Here is a 23,506-nt window from a genome sequence, read left to right as displayed (position 1 = left end):
ACAACAGAAGCTCCCAAACTACCATCTTTTTTTTGTGTATTATATTATGCCCCTTCTTATTTGTCGCATTTCTACAGTAAACAATCCAAATCTTTTTTCGTTCTTTTTTTCATATGCATTTTTCCACATCATTATCATTGCCTTTCTCTGAACACCCACTAATTCTGACTTTTACATGATAAACTTTAGGTATGTGAGTAGTCCCAGTGAAGTAAATGACTATCTGACTTAAAAGGAGAGCATCTCTTTAAGTAGCCAATCTGCCTCTATGTTTGACATTTGACATAAAATCACATGCTGTTTAAATACTTTTTTCTGGAACCAAGACTTACAATAAGTAGGCAACTTTTAGAAATGAAAACTGTTTAGACATTATATATAAAAAGGGAATTGAAGAAAAGTGATTTATAAAATAACAAATTCTGTAAGTCTTTCGCTTTATACAGTGACATACCAAGCATTTGTTTTGTCTCATAGGAAGTGTTTCCGTACTCCCTACTATCCTGTACCTAATTATTGGAGTCCTCAGAGAAACTGCTGTGAAATTGCCAGATGGCCAGTTACCTTTGACAGTTGCTGCATCTTTACAAGCTCTTAAGGGGATATTGTCTTCTCCTATGGCTCGAGCAGAGAAGAGCCGAACTGCTTGGACTGAACTTCTTCGTAGTGCTTTAGTCACAGTTCTTGACTGTTGGGATCCAGGTAACCAAAAATGAAAGGGGGACAATGAAAAGATGCTTGGCATAGATAAAATTCAGATAACTCTAGAAGATTCAGATGGTGGTGGAAGAACTGAACTACTCTTTGTTAAGATAACTTAATGTCTGAGGGTGAAACTTACTTCACCCACGTAGTCCAACTTTAATATTCTTAAGTACAGCCCACACCCATTTCTGCTACTACAGTCTATAGGTTGGAGTGGCCACCAGAGTCTCTCCATGCCTCTTTTGTGGTGTAGTAGTCACTGGTGTAATGGGAAGGCAGATTTCATGGTTCCTCACGTGGTTTACACCCAGCCTCAGCCCGTTGCTATCCTCTGCCCCAGCCTATGTTGGAACAGTGCACTCAAAGGGTGTATCCACTGCAGTGGTGCTCCCTCGCAGAGCTCTAATGTGTGGAAGGCTACATGCTTATCCTCTGTACCAGGGCCACAGGTCAGAATTAAAACAGCACTTTCACCATCGGTGGACCTATCTGCTTTCCTCTGGATGAATAAGCTTAGGGGGTCTTTCATGCAGGTCCCCACATCTGTACCCTAGAGTTCAGAGTGGGGAAGGAACCCTGACATTTGCCTAGTCTAGACATGGGCTTGCAGTTGTGGTAGATAACATATCTGCAGATATTCTAAGTGTGTAATTATGTATTTTATGAGAAAAGAATTTAATTCCTCAGGCCTGCTGATACTTTTTTTCCCAAATCTCTCCAATTATCAGTGTATTACTGGTAAACGGACTTCCAACTGAGTGCCATGCTCCATGAGTAGTCACATCAGAGCAGTACAGAGATGGACTATTACCTCTCTCTGTTCTGTGATGTGCTGCTTCTGAGCCCAAAATTACACTGCCCCTTTGTTTTTGCAGGTCTATTGTCTCCTATCTCCTGCAGACTCCTGTCTAATTTGCTGTCTTATCACCCCTTCACTATGTCTTTCTCAACATTACTGCTTTGTTTTTTCTCTTCTGAATGGTTATGATTATTTTAACTCCTTTTACACTCCTGAAACATTATTAGCTTGCATTTGTTCAATCTTTATGTCATTTTATTTTTTTGACCATGTTTCTCATTTCTCTAGGTCTTTTGGTATCACTTTTTCTTTCCTCATTGGTGTTTACAACACCCCCAGTTCAGCATTATCTGCACATTTCTAACAGGCAGCCTGTGTTCCAAGTCATTAAAGAAAATGTTAAGTAAAACTGGACTTTCCACAGGCTTCCTGGACACCACTTTTCAACTTGATACATTGTTAGTCAACACTACCATGTGTTTATGGACTTTTAGTGTTCAGTGTATATGACAGCATTCCTCTCCAAGCCGATCTGAGTTAATTGTGAGAGTGAGATTTCATGAGGCAGTATCAAATGCTTTGAAATTCAATTACATCTAAAATACTGCATTACCTCACCCATTAATGTTTTAGTCAGTTAAGAAATGCAATTAAGTTTTGTAAGACATAACCTTAAAAAAAAATGCTGTTCGTTCCTCATGATTCCAACTGATTTTGTTCTAATAGTTACGGCAGTTACCCTTCAACCCACTGTAAAATACAAATTCCAGTAACGAAGAGGAATTTTTTCATGTATCTCTAAGATTTTAACATTACATTTGCAGTTCCTATTAATAACTTTAATAAAGTGCCATGCACATGCCTCAACAAGTGGAAAACCTGATGAGACCAGTGGGGACTGGGACAGCCTCAGTAGAAAGGGGGAGGAGAATACTTGCTGGGGGGATGCAGGAGCAGCCTCTTCCAGATTCTAGCCACTCATTGGCCAGCCTGGGGAGGAATGGAGCTGATGGGTCCCTCATCTTCCCCTTTCAATAATTTAAACCCTAACCCAGGCCATGTGGAGCTTCTTTTTGTTCCATTCCAGCTCCTATTATGCCTACCCCCACCCCTATACTGATGGCTTTGGAGCTGTGTATTGCAGAGGCTGTGGGTCTGACCAATCATGTGGTATCAGGAAGGAATTTATTCTAGGGGCCAAATTGGCAGCAGCCTGGGGAGGTTTTTTGCCTTCCTCGCAGCATCCTGAAGGCACAGTTAGGTTAAATAGTGGTAGGATTTAGTAATTAGTGATAGTGCTTGGCAAGGATGTTAATTCGAGTGCGATTAAAAGAAACGATTCCCTGAAGTAAAATCCTTGGGATTTTGTTTATGGGCCTTGTGCTCACATGCTGAGATCCTCCCCTTTAGCACCCTCAGTCACCTTTGTCAGGGGGAGGATGGTAGGACTCCAGAAAAGTAAGTTGAGTCCTAGAGGTAGACTAAGGAGAGTCTACCCCCACTCTGGAACTACTTAAAATGTCTGGTATGCAAGTATGGGTGACAAAGCCGTAGTGCCCTTCCTCTGTGACGGGTTTAATGAAGTTGCAGCCTGCTACTTGAAATCCATCCCTGTGTATAAAGAAAAGGAGTACTTGTGGCACCTTAGGTGTATATAATGTCTTCTGCAGTTTCCACAGTATGCATCCGATGAAGTGAGCTGTAGCTCACGAAAGCTTATGCTCAAATAAATTGGTTAGTCTCTAAGGTGCCACAAGTACTCCTTTTCTTTTTGCGAATACAGACTAACACGGCTGTTACTCTGATCCCTGTGTATGTCATCATTTGCTACCACGTCCAGATCAATTGCTGTTGGTTTTAGATTCTTCTGAAAACAGTTGTATCAGTAAATACAAAAGAAAAATGTTTTCTTAATACAAAATTAATGTGTTTGCACCATTGTATAATTCCATTTAGACATAATACAGAAAATGCCATGCCAAAAAATGTTTCATGAGCACTTTTTACATCACTTTAGAACATTACAATTTGCAATATTACTTTTAGAATGTGAATTTGAGACTGTTTTATCTTTAGTGGATGGAGCTCAACAAGAACTTGATGAAGTCAACCTGCTTACTGCCATTACAGTATTTATTTTGTCTACAAGTCCAGAAGTTACTACCATAGAGTGCCTTCAAAAGCGTTGTATTGAGAAGTTTAAAATAGCACTTGATTCAAAAGATCCTGTAGTAAGTACTTTTTCTAGCTAGAGGAGTATTTCAGTTAGAAGCATGCTAAAGTTCTTCTAGCACATTTTCTGTTGAGCTGTTTCACTGGACCGAACTAAGTGTTGATTTGAAAGAATTTTTTTTAATTCTGTCCCATTTAGATCTGTTGTATTTTAAAGTGCAATTTTAAACTAGTTGGCCAGAGCTAGTGGGTCTGTGCTGTGCCTTGCTTTTAACTGTTGTTCATTAAAATGTTCTGTATACAAATGAAGTATTTTCTATATTATTGTTTCACCATCTGGGAAATAAGAACTCCACGCTTTGATAAATTGATAAGAAAGTTATCTAGTTTTGCGGACATTTCCTTAATTTTCTCTGTGCACTTATTTTAGACCTTAAGGCAATACGCTGCCAGGTCATCTGTTTTGATTCTCTATCTGTACTCTTGACAGAAACAGCACATTAGGGGGATTTTTGTCTTGTTTCTTACATGGTAGAAGTATACCACTATCATAGGGGTTCACCCTTTATCACACTGAAAGTGCAGCTTTAAAGATGATACTCCCTTGGGCTTTTGTTAATTAAATAGTAGTTCCCCAAATGTGGTCTTTATATTGACCAGTGTGGGAGTCCATCGTAAACCAGGTTTTTTTTTCCTCCTCTTTCTATACTGATTTATCAATCAGAAAGTCAGCTTTATTTAATGTTTAATTATCAGAGTTGATGACTCACTGCTAGAATATTTACTTTTTAAGTCTATTGCTATATGTCCAATTTTAGAAGTCTCCATTTTCAGCAGGATGGCTTTTACTAATAAGAATTTCAGAAAGCCAGGTGTAATTACAAAAAAAGAAATAGTGACACAGGGTGAAATTTTCAAAAGCATCTAACTAACTTAGGCACCTCAACCTTTCAAAAGTCCTATAGACATTTAGACTCCTAAGGCATTAAGTGAGCATTTCTATTGTAAGCCCCTGCTTTTAGTCAAGTGTAGTTTTCTCAAAAAATTTCATTTTAACATGGTTAGGAAACCTAGTGGGCTCGTGAGCCTAAAACTCTATTTAGACATTTTTAGTTATGAGTGCAAGATGTGTTTTATGGTTTCTTCGTTGCTTATTAAAATAATTCTGAGATACTTTTCTGACATCATTTAACTTTTCAAAGTGTGTTTTATCATTAGCTAATGAAAAGTTTCTCTTGCCATGTGAATTTTCAAGCTTTTGTACACTTTTTTTCTTTTAAAAACTTTATCTTTAAAATTGTTTGAAGTGCCAAGGCATTCTGACATGTAGTTTTAAGTGTAACTTTGTTTACATTCAGTATTGTAACTGTAACTTTTCCCCTTTAGGTACAGCTTAAGTGCTATCAGCTGCTGCTTTCCATCTTTCAATATCCCAACAGAGCTGTCTCATATCCTTACATTCATTCTTTGGCACCATCTATTATGAGGAAATTGCAGGAAACAGAAAAAACAAAGCCTGAGAATTCTGCTGAACTGCAAGTCATTCAGGAAGGAATAAAGGTGGTCGCAGCTCTCATAGCCATTGCTGAGGAAGAACATCGTAAGTCCCTCAATTCCAATGCCCTTTTAATGTCTTAAGTGGCTGTCAGGAATCAACTAAAACAAAATGTATTCCCCCATAATTATAATTTTGAAAAAAAATTAATTATTAGTTATGCTAGTTAACAGTATGTCTTAGAAAAATGTTGACTTTCTTTCTGTGCTTAGTAGTCATTAGGATTTGAAAACTTTAAAAAAATTATTTGATATCTAAGTATTGTTTTTAATTTTTATAGGTGCTTATTTGGTGGCCTGCCTCCTGCCCCTCCTTATTTCCTTTCTTTTGGATGAGAATTCTTTGGGGTCAGCCACAAACTCAGCAAGAAATCTACATGAGTTTGCTTTGCAAAATGTGATGCAGATTGGTCCACAGTACTCATCAGTTTTTAAAAAAGTAATGGCTTCCTCTCCAACTATGAAAGCCAGGCTTGAATCAGCTGTAAAAGGCAATCAGGAAAGCATTAAAGTCAAGACAACACCTAAACATGCAAAGAATCCTGGGAAAAGTTCAAGCATTCAACTAAAGACCAACTTTCTCTGACGTATCTTAAGCACTTTGATAACACTGCAAAAAAGTCCCTTTTCATTTCTAATTACAGTAGTCAGGAAGAGTTGGTTTCAGTTTTAGCTCAATTTTGACTTGAAATCCAGATGATTTTTTTAAAAACAACGTTCTTTAGAGATTTGCTTTCTGTTAAATATAATTGACCTTTTAAATTTGAGCACTCTGAGTAAAACGTATCAAATGTAATATAAACTATATATTTGCATTAATAAAATAACAAATCTGCAAGAACCGTGCATTTCTAATATCAGTACAGACAAGAAATAAGACTTAGATATATTGAGGAGCCAGCCGTTTTTATTCATTAAATAAACTGAATTATTTTTGGCAATACTTGTTTAAAACAAAAGTTACTGTGATTATTGATTTTGGATTTAACTGGGGCATAAATTTACTTGCTGTTCAGTCTTTCCTAAGTAGTAATTTAACATACTGCATATATTGAATGTCCTTGTCATCCTTAAGATAAATTATTGTTGAGCTCTAATATCCCAATGCATTTAAGGTAATATTGACTTCTTTAATTAAATGCTAATAAACTCTTGAGCTGTCCAAGATATAGCAATATAACACTTGCTGTTATATTACAGCTTCACAATGCCTGTTCACTTTGGCCCCAGTTCTGCAGGGACTTGCAGTGTGGGACTAATGTGCTTACAGTTAAGGCACATTTGTAAGTGTTTGCACAACTGGTGCCTTATTGCTTCATATAAAGCCTCACTTTTCAGGATATACTTTTTGGTTTAACTTTATATTATGCTAGCCAGACAGTTGAAACTTACATAACCTGAAAAGGACAGCAGTTTTGATGCACTGTGCCTCTGATTCAGACATCTATCTATCTAGCTGCATCTATTTCATGATTTTTAAATGATCAAGTATCTATACGTGACTCTCACTAATAATCATATCTTTTCAAGGAGGGGTGGAAATGTCTGAAGTTAGCTTGTCTTGTGTCAAAATACAACAAACTTAAAGAAAAAGTACAAAAATATAATTTTTATCAAGGAACATATTTTAATATAGAAAAAAATGTAACTACTAAAAATGCAATGGCTATAAAGTATTTTCTAATGTATTGCCTTTTTTCTTTTGTGCCAGTATTAGCTCACTAAACCAAATACTGTCAAAATGAGTATAGTATTTCCTTGTTAAAAATTAGTCAAGAAAAGAAAAACATCTATGGAGCTGAGAAACACACTGTGACTCAGGAAGAGTGTGATTACTGTATTTTATTATAAGATTTGTATATAAATACTATTGTAAATTGTACAGCATTAACCGTTTGACCAAAATTCTAACAATTCATTTTTCTAATTCACATAAATAAACCTAATTTTCTTCAGTTAAGTGTGTTTTTCATTTTACCTGATAGAAGGACTTTCATTTATTTCGAGTTACTTTAAAAATCTGGATTTTAATTAATATTCCCAATCAATACAGTGTCCCTATCAGAACCTCTATAGACATATTTACCATAAGATGTAAAAATGCAAATAGAATAACTCAGAATTAACAACTGCCAATGAGAGTTTAAAAAAAAACTCCCTATAATGGGGTGAACAAGCCCCCTCAGGGTTATGACAGGAACACTCCTAGAGCAGCGCTAACCTGTTCCTGAGGAGGAAGTGACCTTGGGGGATGCAGACTGACCCAAACTTTAGGGGCCAAAGATATTTTGGCATCCAGTGGGATTTTAAAAAGCATCTAGGTGCCTGACTTCCTTAGCAACCTCTCTGCATCTTTAGGCTCCTAAATACCTTTGAAAATCTGATCCTGCAATAGGAGTTCCATGAGTACTGTGGATTGGAACTGTCTCTACCTCTAGGACATCTTTCCATGTATTGTTTTTTGAAGAATTCTTTTTCCTTGGAAAAACATGAGATCTGTTGTCATTCTCACCTATGTCAGAGGGGAGTTCTCTAGACTTAGAGCTTTCTCAGCACTGCCCATCTCCTGATCTCATAAATTTCATCTTTGGAGTTGACAGTTTTATATTTCTGGAGGAAGGTAGTTGCCTAGGAAGATTATTGTTTTGGACAGAGGAGGTGAGTAGAGAGGGTGCTCTCAAATACCTTGGGCCAATTTCTTGGAGGGTCATAAAGAGTCGTCCAGACTTTGAATCTGACATGGTATTTTACAGTGTAATGAGCAGAGCACTAGGGTGATGAACTCTTGGGCAGAAGTGTTGCTGAGAAGGCAGGCTGCTGCATTTGGAATCTATATTAATACTTTCCCCCCTCATTTAATATATAAAGGATTGCATCTACATTTTTACTTTTAAAAAATTCTGCCTGTGCTAATTATCATTAATATTTTAATAGTAATGAGGTTATGACATTTTTCACCACTGACATACTTTTCTTAAAAACAGTTTCACATATTGCATTAGCAGCAAGCAAACCTGCTAAAAGCCAAGTAAAAAATAAAAGCATAAAAAGATTGCCCCATGTCTTTCAGAGAATTTGAATGGAATAGTTAACATTTTAATTGTCTTTCTGGAGGAGAGGGACTGGAGCTATGTGGTTTGGCATTTGGTGGTCACTGTCTTGAAAGCCCAGATGGAGCACATGATTTGTTATTTTTGGACCGGGTTTGCCACAACAGCTGTCTTAAAGGTAGATTGCAGTGAGTTTAGAATCTGTCCTTTTGAAACAGGTTATTAAATCAAAATGGAATCACATTTACACCTGTTTTCTACCACTTAAATCTGAAGGGGTCAAGGAAGAAAAAGTTTGTTCATTGCTCTCTGGATTCACCTTGATGCTCATTTACAATTTTGAAAACCCCTTTCTTCCACTATCTCATCTATATAACCTAAACTTGGAAGTAAGAAAAAGATGGAGAAAAGAGAGAAACATCACTAACTTTTGATATCCAGAGTTTGGAACAAAAACAGTCTGACAATTATTTTATTCATGTAAATATTAGAAAAGTTCATGTACTAAGTCTGTGTGCCTTGCACTTTTACACTTCATACCTTAAATTGAAACATATTACATAAGTAAGATCACTGATTTCCCTTTGTATGAATTACCCTATTCTTGGACTGATCTTTCCTCACTGAGTTAGACCTAATCTCTGAGAAACTGAAGGTGTCTGAAATTTTGGTTGATTCAGTGCCAGGTTCTTGAGCATGTTTGTTACATCAGTTTTAAACCAAGTGGCAGCATTCACAATTGTCATATTGTGTCCACTCCTTTAGTCACCTATTTTTGGCAATGTGTTTTTTGCACTCCTATTCATTTCACCCTGATGCCAACCTTTTCAAGTAGGGAAATCAAAATATTTCCCTTTTTTGTATTTAAAAAAATACAGTATTTATTAATGCATTTTAATGTAACACTGGCAGTATAGATATAGAAAGAGAGAGCTTGGAATATGATATGTTAAATACTATGCCAAAGACAAAATCATTTGCCATAATATTGACACGCTGCAGTTTTGTTTAAAGTCACGTTTGCCATAGTCATTTAGGAGTATCCTGCAATTTTTTGTAAAGTTGTCATTAAATTTAAGCAAAGCATGCAGAACTCTGTAGTTGTCCAAGTAGTCTTTACTATTTGCATGTCTAGAGTAATTCATAATCTGACTCTAATTTTGTATGCTTCAGCATGCACTTGGCTACAAACTGAGATGCCAGAAATATTTTAAGCTGTGAAGGTCAATAAAGCTCAGACTCATTTAGACTGATGCAATATCCCTCACAAAATAAGATGATTTCATGTAGAGGAGGTATAGCAGTCCTATTGGAAGGGTTTGCTAATTATTGGAGTTTTTGTGGGGATCTCTTCCCAAACAGGGCCACAGGAGGGCTGATGTGGGTCACTGGGAATAGGAAGAACTGAATGAATTGTAGAATTGGAGTCACCTTGTCAACTATTTTGTAGTCATAGTAATAATGCATGACAGTAGTCACCAGTGATCAGGCAGATATTCAGCAGAGTCGGGGGGGTGTGGCAGTGATTCCTTTTAGAGATACATGAAGAACTGGCTTAAACTGTCTGCAGTCCCATCTAAAACTCTATTCCTAATATATTTTTTAAAAATTGATTTTAATTGTTTGTATAGAAAAGAAAAACACATAATGAAACAAAACACATATAAATGCATGCATAAAATGGAATTAACATAAAAAAATTCAACATTCATTTTTAAACAAAAAGCAAAAACAAACCTGAACCTGTAGAGGTCATGCAGGGTATCACATATTAAAGTGACTAAATGGATAAATAAATGAGAACATAACTGATGAGTATCAGGGCTAATATATACTAAACTACAAAAGTATGCAATAGTTTCATGTGTGACCAGACAACCTCATATTTTTCCAAACCTTTCTATTTAAAGTGTCATTTTTCACTTAATGCAGTAGTAGAAAGCTCACTAAGCCTGTCTAAAACCTCTCCAACGCATCCTCAAGGATCTACAATCTATCCTGAAGGACGACCCATCACTCTCACAGATCTTGGGAGACAGGCCAGTCCTTGCTTACACACAGCCCCCCAACCTGAAGCAGATACTCACCAGCAACCACACACCACACAACAGAACCACTAACCAAGGAACCTATCCTTGCAACAAAGCCCGTTGCCAACTGTGTCCACATATCTATTCAGGGGACGCCATCATAGGGTCTAAACACATCAGCCACGCTATCAGAGGCTCCTTCACCTGTACATCTACCAATGTGATATATGCCATCATGTGCCAGCAATGCCCCTCTGCCATGTACATTGGTCATACCGGACAGTCTCTACGTAAAAGAATAAATGGACACAAATCAGATGTCAAGAATTATAACATTCATAAGCCAGTTGGAGAACACGTCAATCTCTCTGGTCACTCGATTACAGACCTAAAAGTGGCAATACTTCAACAAAAAAACTTCAAAAACAGACTCCAACGAGAGACTGCTGAATTGGAATTAATTTGCAAACTAGATACAATTAACTTAGGCTTGAACAGAGACTGGGAGTGGATTGGTCATTACACAAAGTAAAACTATTTCCCCATGTTTATTCCCCCCTCCCCCCACTGTTCCTCAGACGTTCTTGTCAACTGCTGGAAATGGCCCACCTTGATTATCACTACAAAAGGTCTCCCCCGCCCCCCACTCTCCTGCAGGTAATAGCTCACCTTACCTGATCACTCTCCTTACAGTGTGTATGGTAACACCCATTGTTTCACGTTCTCTATGTATATAAATCTCCCCACTGTATTTTCCACTGCATGCATCTGATGAAGTGAGCTGTCGCTCACGAAAGCTTATGCTCAAATAAATTTGTTAGTCTCTAAGGTGCCACAAGTCCTCCTTTTCTTTAAGCCAGTCTGTGTACTCTAATTTAGAATGCGAGGCAAAATTTGTTTGGCAATGATGTCTTCAGCTTCCTGAGATGTAGCTTTAGTCTCATAGCAGATCACATTATGGGCTTTCTAATAAAAGGCTTTTATACAACAAATGTGCAGTGTGAGTTGCTGGTTTCGAGCCAGCTGAATCTAAGCCAGTCAATGCACTTTCTTAAACAGTTTTAAACTGTTCTAACAAAGAGTCTGAAGTTTTCCTCTGGTGAAAAGTTGGTGGTTGGGACATGGAACCTTAGTGAGATGAGAAAATTGGAAAAAATTATGCAGAAGACCCCTAGAAAACGAGTAGTGTTCAACGTTTACCCAAAGAGTTTGTTACCTTGATGTATATGATCCTTATTATGCTTTCATTTGATATCCCAAAAACAGAATTCAAATATCCCCCAAAAGTTTTCCCTCAAAACAGCCCACCTGTTCACACCAATCTGTTCTCCTCAGGTATGGGTCTGCAAGGGGGCTAAGGGAATATCTTAGAGGATACAGATCAGCCCTCTAATAAGTGATTGACACAAGTAATATCTTTTCCAAAACAAAGTATCCTTTATTGGTGCAAACACAAATCCCTACACACAAGCTAAAAGCACCCAAACTACAACAGCATAAAGTTAAGATGATCCTAAGTGGCTGCTCCCTGCTTCAGATGATCAGTCTTCCAAAGGTTGCTGACAACTTCTGGTAATAGTTCTTAGATGTTCTTTAGGTCAAGTCTCATCTCGCTCGGGTCTCTGTCTTTTCTTGGTCTTCTCCCTCTCGGTCAGTGACAGACTTCTCCTCCTCCTCCTCCACCTGCTCCTGTTTCTCTTCCACCTGCTTCTGTGTGTCTGACACTCTAGGCTTGACTGACAGTTGTTTTGCTTACATCTTTCTGTCAGCACTCCGCCCATACCACATCGCAACGTTGTTTCTCATGGACCGAATTTCATGATCAACAATTACCTCACCACTGCATTTCCCTGCCAGTTTCTGCCCCCACCAGTTTCAGAGCTGTGACCAGTCAGCCTCCAGCTAACCGTGGGATGGTACCTTAGTGATGTGCTTGCCTAACTCAAAATGGAGACAAGGAAACAAAATGGAGTCACTCAATCTCCGGTGTCACCTTGGACACAGAGTATCATAAAAAGGCAGATTTACTGTCTTGTATCTTGAATTTAGTGCTACTGGGCTGCTGTTCACTGAGGGCCCAATCCTGAAAACAGTTACTTTATATCCTTAACTTTGAGCACAAGTAGTTCCACTTAAGGCTTGATTATTTCATTTGACAAGTGAAACTCTTCTTAAAACTCAAGAAATTAAGAGAACACTTGGTGAGTTACAATTGGTAGGGCAGTTCTTAAAAAATAAACACAGTAAAATCAAATTTAAACTGCCCTTGCTCTGTATTTTATACAACCATGTGCTTAAAATCTAACTTTTAATGCATCTATTCCCCTCTCCTTGGTAACCTCCTAATCTACTGCCATAGAAATTTACTAAAACACAGGATTGCAGTTCAATTATCTGGAGACTAATTATAACTAAGGCTTACCTCCATGGCATTTTCTACCATTTTTTCCCCTAGCCACCGGGCGGTGAGGGTCCCCGGAGCTCCCAGACTCTGCGGACTGCAGAGGGACCCTAGAACTCCCAACCCCTGCGGGCAGCGGGGGGACCCCAGAGCTCCCAACCACCGCAGGAAGCAGGGACCCCACTGTGGGTGCTGGACCCTCCTCCCTCCCCATTTTATCAGAGATATTTTTAGTAAAAAATCACAAACAGGTCATGGGCTTCTGTGAATTTTTGTTTATTGCACCAGATCTCTCCGTGATTTTTACTAAAAATATCTGTGACAAAATCTGAGCCTTAATTATAACACGTGATTCCTATTTACAGGTTCAACCCAAGCTATTTAATAATGGGATATAGCTACAGGTATATCTATAAAAGTGGAAAAGGCATTTGCCATGATCTCTGATAAATAGGGGGGAGGGATAGCTCAGTGGTTTGAGCATTGGCCTGCTAAACCCAGGCTTATGAGTTCAATCCTTGAGGGGGCCATTTAGGGATCTGGGGCAAAAATTGGGGATTGGTCCTGCTTTGAGCAGGGGGTTGGACTAGGTGACCTCCTGAGGTCCCTTCCAACCCTGATATTCTATGATAAATATGCAAGAGATCACGTGAAACATATGCATGTAACTTCAAAATTCAACTATATAGTTATGTAATAGAGAGTAAAGAAAGATTTGATGTACAATAGAACCTCAGAGTTACAAACACCTCAGGGATGGAGGTTGTTCATAACTCTGAACAAAGCGTTATGGTTGTTCTTTCAAAAGTTTACCATGAACACTGACTTAATACAGCTTTGAAACTTTACTATGCAGAAGAAAAATGCTGCTTTTAACCATCTTAATTTAAATGGAACAAGCCCAGAAACTGTTTCCTTACTTTGTCAAATCTTTTTTAAAACTTTCCCTTTATAGTTTTAGCAGTTTACATTTAATGCAGTACTGTACAGTATTTGCTGTTTTCCCCTCTCTTTGCTGCCTGATTGTGTATTTCCTGTTCCAAATGAGGTGCATGTTGGACCGGTCAGTTCATAACTCTGGTGTTCCTGACTCTAAGGTTTTACTGTATTTAATTTATCTTCTGGTTTGCAAGTCCCAAAGACTGTAAGGATGCCAATGTTAGGCCTAGATGCTTTGCAAAATGTTATATAGATTTTTCTCCCTCTGTTTGATGTACAGTTTGTTAGTATTTTCTACTTCAATATTCTGCATCAGATTCTAGGGGGTCAGGGTGACCTATTACATATAAAAGCAAATGGGAAAATGATATCTAAAAGTAGGGTTCATGTGTCTTCTAAACAGATGAAACCAAAAGCCAGTAGTTCGTCGAGTGATTGCTCATGTGTATTCCACAATAGGAGTGCATGCTCGCCACGTGCACCGGTGCCAGAAGTTTTTCCCCTAGCAGTACCCTTAGGGGGGAAGTGCCCCACGTGACCCCTGGAATGGCGCCTGCCTGGTGCAGTATAAGGGGAGCTGCTCCCTCCCTACACCCTTGGTTCCTTCTTGCCGCCAGTAAAGGTGTGTTGGAACTACTCTGCTCCAGCTTTGCTGTCGCTTGTCCCCAGAACCGTTGGTTCGTTCAGTGTTAGTACCTGTAGTTAGTTAGCTGTTTAGTTAGTCAGTGAGCCTGGGCCGGGGCATGCCCTGCGACCCAGGATTTAAGTTGCGCGGCTCTTGTAGGCGTTCTATGCCAAGAAGTGACCCGCCCGCAGACTGTTTGCGCTGTTCAGGAGAGACCCATATCGGCGAAAGGTGCAAGATTTGCAAGTCATTTAAGCTTTGGACCAAAAGAGAAAGGGATATTAGGCTCCAGACCATCCTGATGGAGTTGGCACTGACCCTGACTCCAGCACACTGCTCCGAACCAGTACCCGGCACCACGGCATCAGTACACGGCAACCCTCCGGTGCCATTGACCAGTCAGCACCGCTGTCCATCCACTGGGCATGCCAAGAGTGCCAGAAAGCTCTTCGCAGCTGCACTGGGGGAAGTCTGGCACAGAGGCTAGGCCCATGTCGGGCAGCCCTCGCTCCCCACCGGGCCCCAGGCCTCCGACTCACATTGAGTGGGGTAGCCCGGCCCCTTCAGAACAGGCCTCTCCGGATGTCTGGATGCTGTCCACACCTGAAGCCCTCCAGGCGGGCAGGGACGTTATGTCCATGCCGGTGCCCAGAGCGCTGCCAATGTTGGCCCCATGCTCCAGAGGCAAGCTGCCACTGGGATCTTCCCAGTCACCTCCAGCCCAGTACTGGTCTCGGTCGAGGGAATGTTCCCGACACCGGTCACCACCCAGCGACCGTTTGGGGCAGAGTCCATGTGGATCGACCTCGATGCCGACCAGACTGTCTGGCTGGGTTCCGGCCAGCCGGGACTCTCTGCACCGCTCATCCTCAAGGAGCAAATATTGACAGGACTGCAGCAGGCGTTGCCAATAGTCCTCATCTCGGAGGGGGTACCACAGTACGTCATAGCACGGTCGTCGACGCCATTCCTGCTCAGACTCCTGCTCCAAGTCTCCACCAAGACATCGCAGCCCCGGGTGTCGATCGCCGGTGTCTCACCGTCATGGGTCCACCTGTCGAGGCTGTTTGCGGAGCAGCTGTTACCATCGGTACTGGTCCTCCACATCAAGATCGCGGTCCCGTGGCTGACGTAGATCCCAGCACCACCGCTCCTCCCGGTCCAGAGACAGCAGCAGATCTTACTCCAGCCCGGCCTCTATTCGTAGCCATCCTTCGATGCGACAGGCCAGCCAACCCGAACAGCTGGCCCTGCCGGTGCCACAGCAGATGCAGTGGCACCGAGCGTCGTGGCCGACCCAATGGTACCAGTGGTCACCGTGGCCTCTGGTGCAGCCCCGAGTGGGAGCTGGCTCCGTGGCTGGAGCTTCGGAAGTCCGACCAGATGGTGGACCCTCCGGTGCCGGCCAATACCCAGAGCACCACAGCGGCCTCCTCGCCCCGCCTGGAGGAAGCTATTGTGGCCCCGCCCCCCTTCGCCCCACAGGAGGACTTCAGGGCCCATCAAGAACTCTTAAAGAGGGTAGCAGCAAGCCTCCACCTCCAGGCAGAGGAGATGGAGGAGCCCTCAGACTCCCTGTTTAATGTGCTGTCCCTGTTGGCACCGGGTAGGGTGGCATTGCCCCTCCATGAAGGGGTGGCTAAGATTTCAGATGCCCTGTGGCAAACACCGGCCTCATTGGCCCCCATCTCTAAGAAGGCGGAACACAAGTACTTTGTACCCACTAAGGAGCATGAGTACTTGTACACCCACCCGGTGCCCAACTCCCTGGTGCTCAAGTCGGGCAAGGACAGGGAACGGCAGGGTCAGCCAGCCCCGACCCCAAAAAACAAAGAGTCTCGGAGACTGGACTCTTTCGGAAGGAAAATTTATTCATCTTCGAGCTTCCAGTTACAAGTGGCAAACCATCAGGCTCTCCTGGGCTGGTACAAATTCAATCTGTGGGGCTCCTGCCCAAGTTTGAGGACTCCCTCCAGGAGCGTGAAAGGAAGGAGTTCACGGCGCTATTGGAGGAAGGGGCAGCAGCTGCTAGAGCATCCCTGCAGGCAGCCTCGGATGCTGCGGACATGGCCACATGATCCATGGTCTCTGCGGTGTCCATGAGACGGATGTCATGGCTCCTGCTCTCTGGGCTGTCCAGCGAGACGCAGTCTTCCATGCAGGATCTCCCGTTTGACAGGAAAGCTTTATTTGCAGCGGAAACAGATACAAGGCTGCACGGCATGAAAGACTCCTGCATGACCCTACAGACTCTGGGCCTCTGTGTCCCAGCTCCAGCAAAACCAAAGTTCAAGTCCTGCCCAGGCCGCCCTCCTGAAGTATGAGGCTGCCCATAAGAAGCAGAGGGACTATAAGAGACGCCCACAGAGGCTGTCCCAGCCTGCCCCCCTGCCTGGGTACTCCAAGGACAAGCACACGGGGAAAAGGTGCTTTTGATGGGTCGCTTGGGGGCACCCCAGTCCCCATTAGGGATCCACCCCCAATAAATCTCCCCTTCTCCAACCGGTTGTGTGCTTTCCTTCTGGAATGGTCGCAGCTAACCTCTGGCCGATGGGTCCTCAACACCATCTTCTGCGGTTACACCCTCCAGTTTACTTCCTCCATGCCCAACCACCTCCCCGTCTCCATCTCCCTTGGGGGACCCCTCGCACAAAGCTCTGCTCGAGCAGGAGGTGGAGCGGCTCCTAGGACTAGGAGCTATAGAGGTGGTGCCTGAGGAGTTCATGGGCAAGGGGTATTACTCCCGTTATTTCCTTATCCCATAGGCCAAAGTGGGGCTCAGCCCCATCCTGGACTTGCGAGGTCTCAACCAGTACATGGTGAAACTCAAGTTCCGCATGGTTTCCCTGGCTTCCATCGTCCCCTCCCTGGATCCCGGGGACTGGTACACTGCCCTTGATCTGCAGGATGCGTACTTCCACATCCACATATTCGAGGGGCACAGGCACTTCCTCCATTTCGTGGTGGGACAGAATCAATACCAATTCACGGTCCTCCCGTTCGGTCTGTCCACTGCCCCCAGGGTGTTCACAAAATGCATGTCGGTGGTAACAGCCTATCTCAGATGGCAGGGGGTCCAGATATTTCCCTATCTGGACGAGTGGAGTGTCAAGGGAACCTCCCAGTTGCAGGTGAGGGATCACGTGGCACTCCTCCTGTCCACGTGCACCGCCTTGGGCCTGTTGGTAAACAACACCAAGTCCACTTAGTCCCGACCCAACGTATAGAGTTTATTGGGGCATTCCTGGACGCAGCGTTGGCCAGGGCCTCTCTCCCCTGAGACAGATTCGAGACCCTGAAACGTCTCATCGATTCGGTCACAAGGTTCCCGGTGATGACAGCCAGGGTTTGCCTGCAGCTCTTGGGTCACATGTCGGCGTGTACATACGTGGTCCGTAATGCCAGACTCAGGATGAGGCCCCTCCAGCTCTGGTTGGCCTCGAAATTTTCCCAGGCCGTGGACAGGATGGACAAGGTCCTCACCGTGCCAGACTCTGTGATCACCTCCCTACGGTGGTGGTCTGCCCCATACAACATGCTCCAAGGGGTCCCATTCAGGGACAGGGCCCCGTCGCTGGAGCTGGTGTCCAATGTGTCGGACCTGGGTTGGGGGGCCCATGTGGGAAACTTTCAGACTCAAGACCTGACCCTACATATAAACATCAAGGAGCTCAGGGTGGTGCGGCTGGCATGTATGGCCTTCCGCTCGCACCTGGAGGGCAAGGTAGTGAGGGTCCTCACGGACAACACGATGTTCTATATCAACAGGCAAGACGGGGCCTGATCCTCTACCCTCTGCCACGAAGCCCTCAGGCTGTGGGACTTCTGTATAGCCCACGACATCCATCTGCAGGCCTTCCACCTACTGGGTGCCCAGAACGAGAGGGCGGATCACTTGAGCAGGGACTTTTCCTTGCAACACAAGTGGTTCCTCCACCTGGAAGTGGCACACCAGCTCTTCCGAATGTGGGGAACTCCCCAGGTGGACCTATTCGCGACTCAGCAGAACCAGCGATGCCCCCGGTTCTGCTCCAGGGGGGGCCTGGGGAGCAGTGCTACCTCCGATACCTTTCTCCTGTCCTGCTCAGGCCGGCTTCTCTACGCCTTTCCCCCATTCCCTCTAATCAGCAGGGTCCTGCAGAAGATAAAGCGGACAAGGCCCGGGTCCTCCTGATTGCCCCGGCATGGCCCAGGCAGCATTGGTATGGGACCCTCACGGACCTGGCGGTAGCTCCGCTGTGGCCGTTGCTGCTCCGCCCGGACCTGCTCTCTCAGGACCAGGCTGCCTCCTCAATCCCAACCTAGCAGCTCTTCACCTCACGGCATAGCTGCTCAGTGGTTAGGTGGAGAGGAAAGGACGTGCTCAGAACAGGTTCAGCGTGTCCTCCTTGAAAGTAGATGGCCCTCCACTCGCCACACTTATTTGGCGAAGTGGTCTCAGTTTTCTAGGTGGGTGGCGGACCAGGGTGTCTCCCCTGTGGCAGCCCCAATCCAGCTTATCCTTGATTACCTCCTCCACCTGAGGGCCCAGGGCCTGGAGCCCTCGTCAGTCAAGGTGCACCTGGCAGCCATATCGGCCTTCCATCCACCGGTGCAAGGGCACACTATATTTTCCCATGCTATGACTGGCCAGTTCCTTAAGGATTTGGACCGTCTTTTTCTGTATTCTAGACCCCCGGTCACACAGTGGGACCTAAACCTGGTGTTGGCTCATCTCATGGGGCCCCCATTTGAACCACTGGCCACGTGCTCCTGGTCTCACCTCTCATGGAAGGTGGCCTTCCTGGTTACAGTCACATCAGCCAGCTGAGTCTTGGAGCTCAGGGCCCTGACCTCTGAGCCACTGTACACGGTCTTCTGTAAGGACAACCTCAGCTCTGCCCACACCCCGTGTTCCTCCCGAAGGTGGTCTCTGCCTACCACGTGGGTCAGGACATTTTTCTACCGGTCCTCTGCCGCAAGCCTCACACATCCAGTGAGGAGTGCCATCTCCACATGCTCAATGTGCGGCGGGCTCTGGCTTTCTACCTTGAGCAGATCAAGCCGTTCAGAAAGTCCTCGCAACTGTTCATCACCTCAGCTGAGCACGTGAGGGGCCAGCCGCTTTCCACTCAGCGGCTTTCCAATTGGATCACTTTGTGCATCCGCTCCTGTTATGAGCTGGTGGGTGTCCCCCCACCACTCATTGTGAGCGAACACTTGACTCGGGTGCAGGCCTTATCGGCTGCCTTCATGGCCCACGTCCCCATCCAGGACATTTGTAGGGCTGCCACGTGGTCTTCGGTTCACACATTCACCTTGCACTATGCAATCATCCCCAAACCAGGGATGACGCCGGGTTCGGCAGGGCTGTCCTCCGTCCTGGGAACTTGTGAACTCCTACCCACCTCCAACAGATATAGCGTGGGATCACCTGTTGTGGAATACACATGAGCAATCACTCGAAGAAGAAAAGACAGTTACCTTTTCTGTAACTAGTGTTCTTTGAGATGTGTTGCTCATGTCTATTCCATATCCTGCCCTCCTTCCTCTCTGTTGTTGTCCGGCAAGAAGGAACTGAGGGTGGGGGTAGTGCGCAGCTCCCCTTATACCGCTCCAGGCAGACGCTCCCCCCTACATGTACTGCTAGGGGAAGAACTTCCGGCACCGGTGCACATGGCAAGTGCGCACACCTATTGTGGAATAGACATGAGCAACACATCTCGAAGAACAACAGTTACGGAAAAGGTAACTGTCTTTTTCCAAAAAGAGTAACATGCCTAGTTAACACTATGACAGCCTGACCCATATACAGCTTCGCTCTCATTGAAATCAGTGGTAAAGCCTCATAGTCCCAGTCACATGAAGTGATGAACACTTTCAAGTCCCATGAACTCAAGGGGAGTTGTGGCACCCCACAGGACAAAGTCCTATATTCTAGAATGTGGAATTTAGTCTTACACCCCTGTGTTCTCTCTCATATCCTGGTATCAACATGGCTACAACAACACTGCATATAAGAAGTGGAAGAGATTTAGTCTCAGTTTGAAAACCAATTGAAAAATCCTACTAATCTTTTATAGGTAGATACTGCGATTGAGGATATAATATGTAGTACCTTAAAATCAAGATGGATTGAAACATTTTTTTAACCTCACTAATGATAATAGATTCAGCTTCTTACCAACAAAATCCTTCAGACACAGATTCTCTTAATGCCAACACTGATGGAAGAAAACAGATTGACATGATGAGTGCCAGACACAGCAAAGCACTATCACAACATGCAAATTACTTACATGTGCCAATGTGTCTTGATAATACACAGAAAAGCCTATTATATCTATTTATAAATGTTGGCGAATTTGCAGATGAAGGGAATCTCTGTCTGAAGGATTTTGTTGGTAAGAAGCTGAATCTATCATCATTAGTGAGGTAAAAAATTATTCAATCCGTCTTGATTTTTAGGTACTACATATTATATCCTCAATCACAGTTTCTACCTATAAAAGATTAGTAGGATTTTTAAATCGGTTTTCAAACTGAAACTAAATCTCTTCCACTTCTTATATGCAGTGTTGTTGTAGCCATGTTGATAGCAGGACTTGAGAGAGACAAGGTGGGTAAAGTAATATATTTCATTGGACCGACTTGTGTTGGTGAGAGAGAAAAACTTTGGAGCTTACACAGAGCTCATTAATCATATCACTGACATTGCAATGTGCTTTGGATAGGGATAATTTGCTTTTTGAGGGTCTCAGCTGATACCAGTACAGACTATTGTTACTATTTATTATGACATCTGAGGAAGTGTTTGATTATAGGACTGTTCGGTGTATTTTCTACATTCAGGCTCTCAGTTCTGAAAAAGAACAATAGAAACTTGTCCAAGAGGATTTGAAGCATTTCTGTTGGAAGTATACCCCAAAGATTCTGGATCCTGAAACACTTATCCTGATTTACAACTAAAAATGTGAATGCTTTAACATTTGAAAATACAACCTCTGTACAGCCTTTAGCTCTCATTCCATCCCACGTATATATGATATATGATAAAACACCAGGAGAACAAGATAGTTACTGACACATCCATATTTTCTGTAAATCTTGACTAAATGAGGATTTAAGGGATAAACAATTCAAATACTGCCACCAAGGTTATCTAAAATTTCTGTTTGAGTCAGATACTGTACAACTATGTGCAGGAAAACTCATTCATGTTTCACTATTTTACCATATAGCTTTAGCAAGTGAGCAGCTGTGATTGAAATGGTCACATTGCCCAAACCATAAGTAACATTTTTCTGCTTTTGTCCAAATTTTTCAAATCATTCTATTTGAAACCCTGTTGATTGAACAACGGTATCCTGTGGTATGTATGTTCACTTACTCTGGCAACACAAAATGGAGGATTTTGGAGCGGACTTACTAGCTTAGCTTCGCAGTGGTCTGTATTGCCATGAGGGAGACCTGGGTGTGACTTGCTGTGGTAGTGAGTTTACAGTAAATGTTGTTCAGTTTGCAGGGGAGTCCAACTGTATTAGTATGGTCAAGGGGAGGCAGGAAAGAGAGCTTGCTTCCTGTCACATTTCCCATTCACTCCTATTCTGAGGCCAGCCAATCTAGGAGTATTTTGCTGTTCCTAAGGCAATGGTTTGCCGCCTCATTTGAAGAGTTGCTCAGAAATGCCACCATGTTCTCTGGTGCCAGCCAGCCAGCCTAACACAGATGATGAAAAACAAAGTGAGGCTCTGAGCCCAAGGGCTCCCTGCCTTCTATCTTGATTTTCCCCCATGACACCAGGGAGGAATGGTATATCACCACCCAGCAGACATAGGAAGAGAGGAATAGGGGGAATAGAAAAATTGTCGTTCACATCTGCAATACAGAAGTGCTCCCTAGCTGAAGAGGGCTGAAGCTAGGGAGTAAAATGGGCAGCAGCTACTTTTAAACTACTTATCTGGCTTCACTTCATATTCTTGGAGCAGCTACTCAGCCAGGGTGCCTGTTCTCTGCTTCTATCACATAGGAAGCCTAGAAAAACAAATTAGGTGCCTGGCACAGCAAATGGGAATACTTAAAGAATTTTAACTTGGTCTCCTCAATCTATTCATGCCTTTGGCTCTGTTTTCCTCTTCGGATTTGCAGGGACAACTTACCACACTACTCTTGAATTTCCTTCATTGTGATGACCATTCTCTAGCCCCCCATAAAGGCCAGACACAATGTGATCAACTTAAATATTAACCACTTAGAATCTTCTGTCAACAGAGGTAGACTCATGGTGTGATATGCTAATGACATTGCATTATCTCTCTATAGCAATGCCATTAACTTGTCTCATCATAGTATTGGATGGCATGAAGTACTGTGTGCCCACAAAACTAAGAACAGATGATTTAATTCACACTAAGGATGGGCAGACAAATTGTTCATCACCAAATTACAAGTAAGTGAACAATACAAAACAAGCAAGGCTAATGTACCACCAAATGGGTTGTTGGAATTTTTTGACAAATTAATTTAGTTTAAATATTTGATATATAGTTTAGGAGTTGGAGGTGCAGGTGGGGGTTCATCCTACTGATGCAGGATAAGAGCGCAGGCAGGGATGTATGCATCCTGGAGATGAATGCATGGTTGTGCCGATGATGTCAACAGGAAGCCTTTGGTTTCCTTGACAATGGGATGCAGTTACAGGAAGGAGAACTGCTGGGAAGAGATGAGGTCCACCTGACGAAGAAGGGGAAGAGCATCTTCAGACACAGACTTGCCAACCTAGTGAGGAGAGCTTCAAACTGGGTTCAAAGAGGGCAGGCAATGAAAGCCCACAGGTAAGTATAAAAAAGATGACTTTAACAGACAGCTAGAAGCTGAAGGGGAAATGGAAAATTACAATAGGGCCATAGAAGAACCAAGAGGGAAAATAGTGAAGTAATCTGTTCAACATCTTAGATGTCTGTTCACAAATATGAGGAGTATGATGAATAAACAGGAAGAACTGGAAGTTTAGCACCCAAGCTAAATTATGACTTAACTGGCATCACTAAGAGTTGTTGGGATAAATGACTGCAATATTGGTACAGAGAGCATAGTTTGTTCAGGAAGGGCAAACGGGGAAAAAAAGGGAGTTTGGGTGAAAGTGATCATGAAATGACAGATTTCTTGATTCTAAGGAAAGGAAGGAGTGAGAGTAGCAGAATAAGGACAATGGACTTCAAAAAGCAAACATCAACAAACTCAGGGAACAGG

General features: G+C 43.2%; 1 protein-coding gene across 15 annotated transcripts in view; it reads left to right on the top strand.

The window, feature by feature from the left end:
• HEATR5A (HEAT repeat containing 5A) overlaps positions 1 to 7,185 on the top strand; it is a 125,267-nt gene extending 118,082 nt beyond the window's left edge. For 14 of the 15 annotated variants that reach the window (XM_037900563.2, XM_037900561.2, XM_043549699.1 and 11 more), the window contains 4 exons: positions 478 to 702; positions 3,581 to 3,735; positions 5,063 to 5,276; positions 5,512 to 7,185. In XM_037900563.2, the coding sequence (XP_037756491.1) occupies positions 478 to 702; positions 3,581 to 3,735; positions 5,063 to 5,276; positions 5,512 to 5,816 (899 nt within the window). In that variant the 3' untranslated portion in view covers positions 5,817 to 7,185. The remainder of the gene's footprint in view (positions 1 to 477; positions 703 to 3,580; positions 3,736 to 5,062; positions 5,277 to 5,511) is intronic. The other variant, XM_043549696.1, reaches the window with a different exon arrangement.
• Positions 7,186 to 23,506: the final 16,321 nt, after the last annotated feature.

Source organism: Chelonia mydas, chromosome 6 (assembly GCF_015237465.2).
Source record: "Chelonia mydas isolate rCheMyd1 chromosome 6, rCheMyd1.pri.v2, whole genome shotgun sequence".
Lineage (NCBI taxonomy): Eukaryota > Metazoa > Chordata > Testudines > Cheloniidae > Chelonia > Chelonia mydas.
The sequence above is the reverse complement of the archived record's forward strand: the minus strand, read 5'-3'. Positions and strand labels throughout refer to the sequence as shown.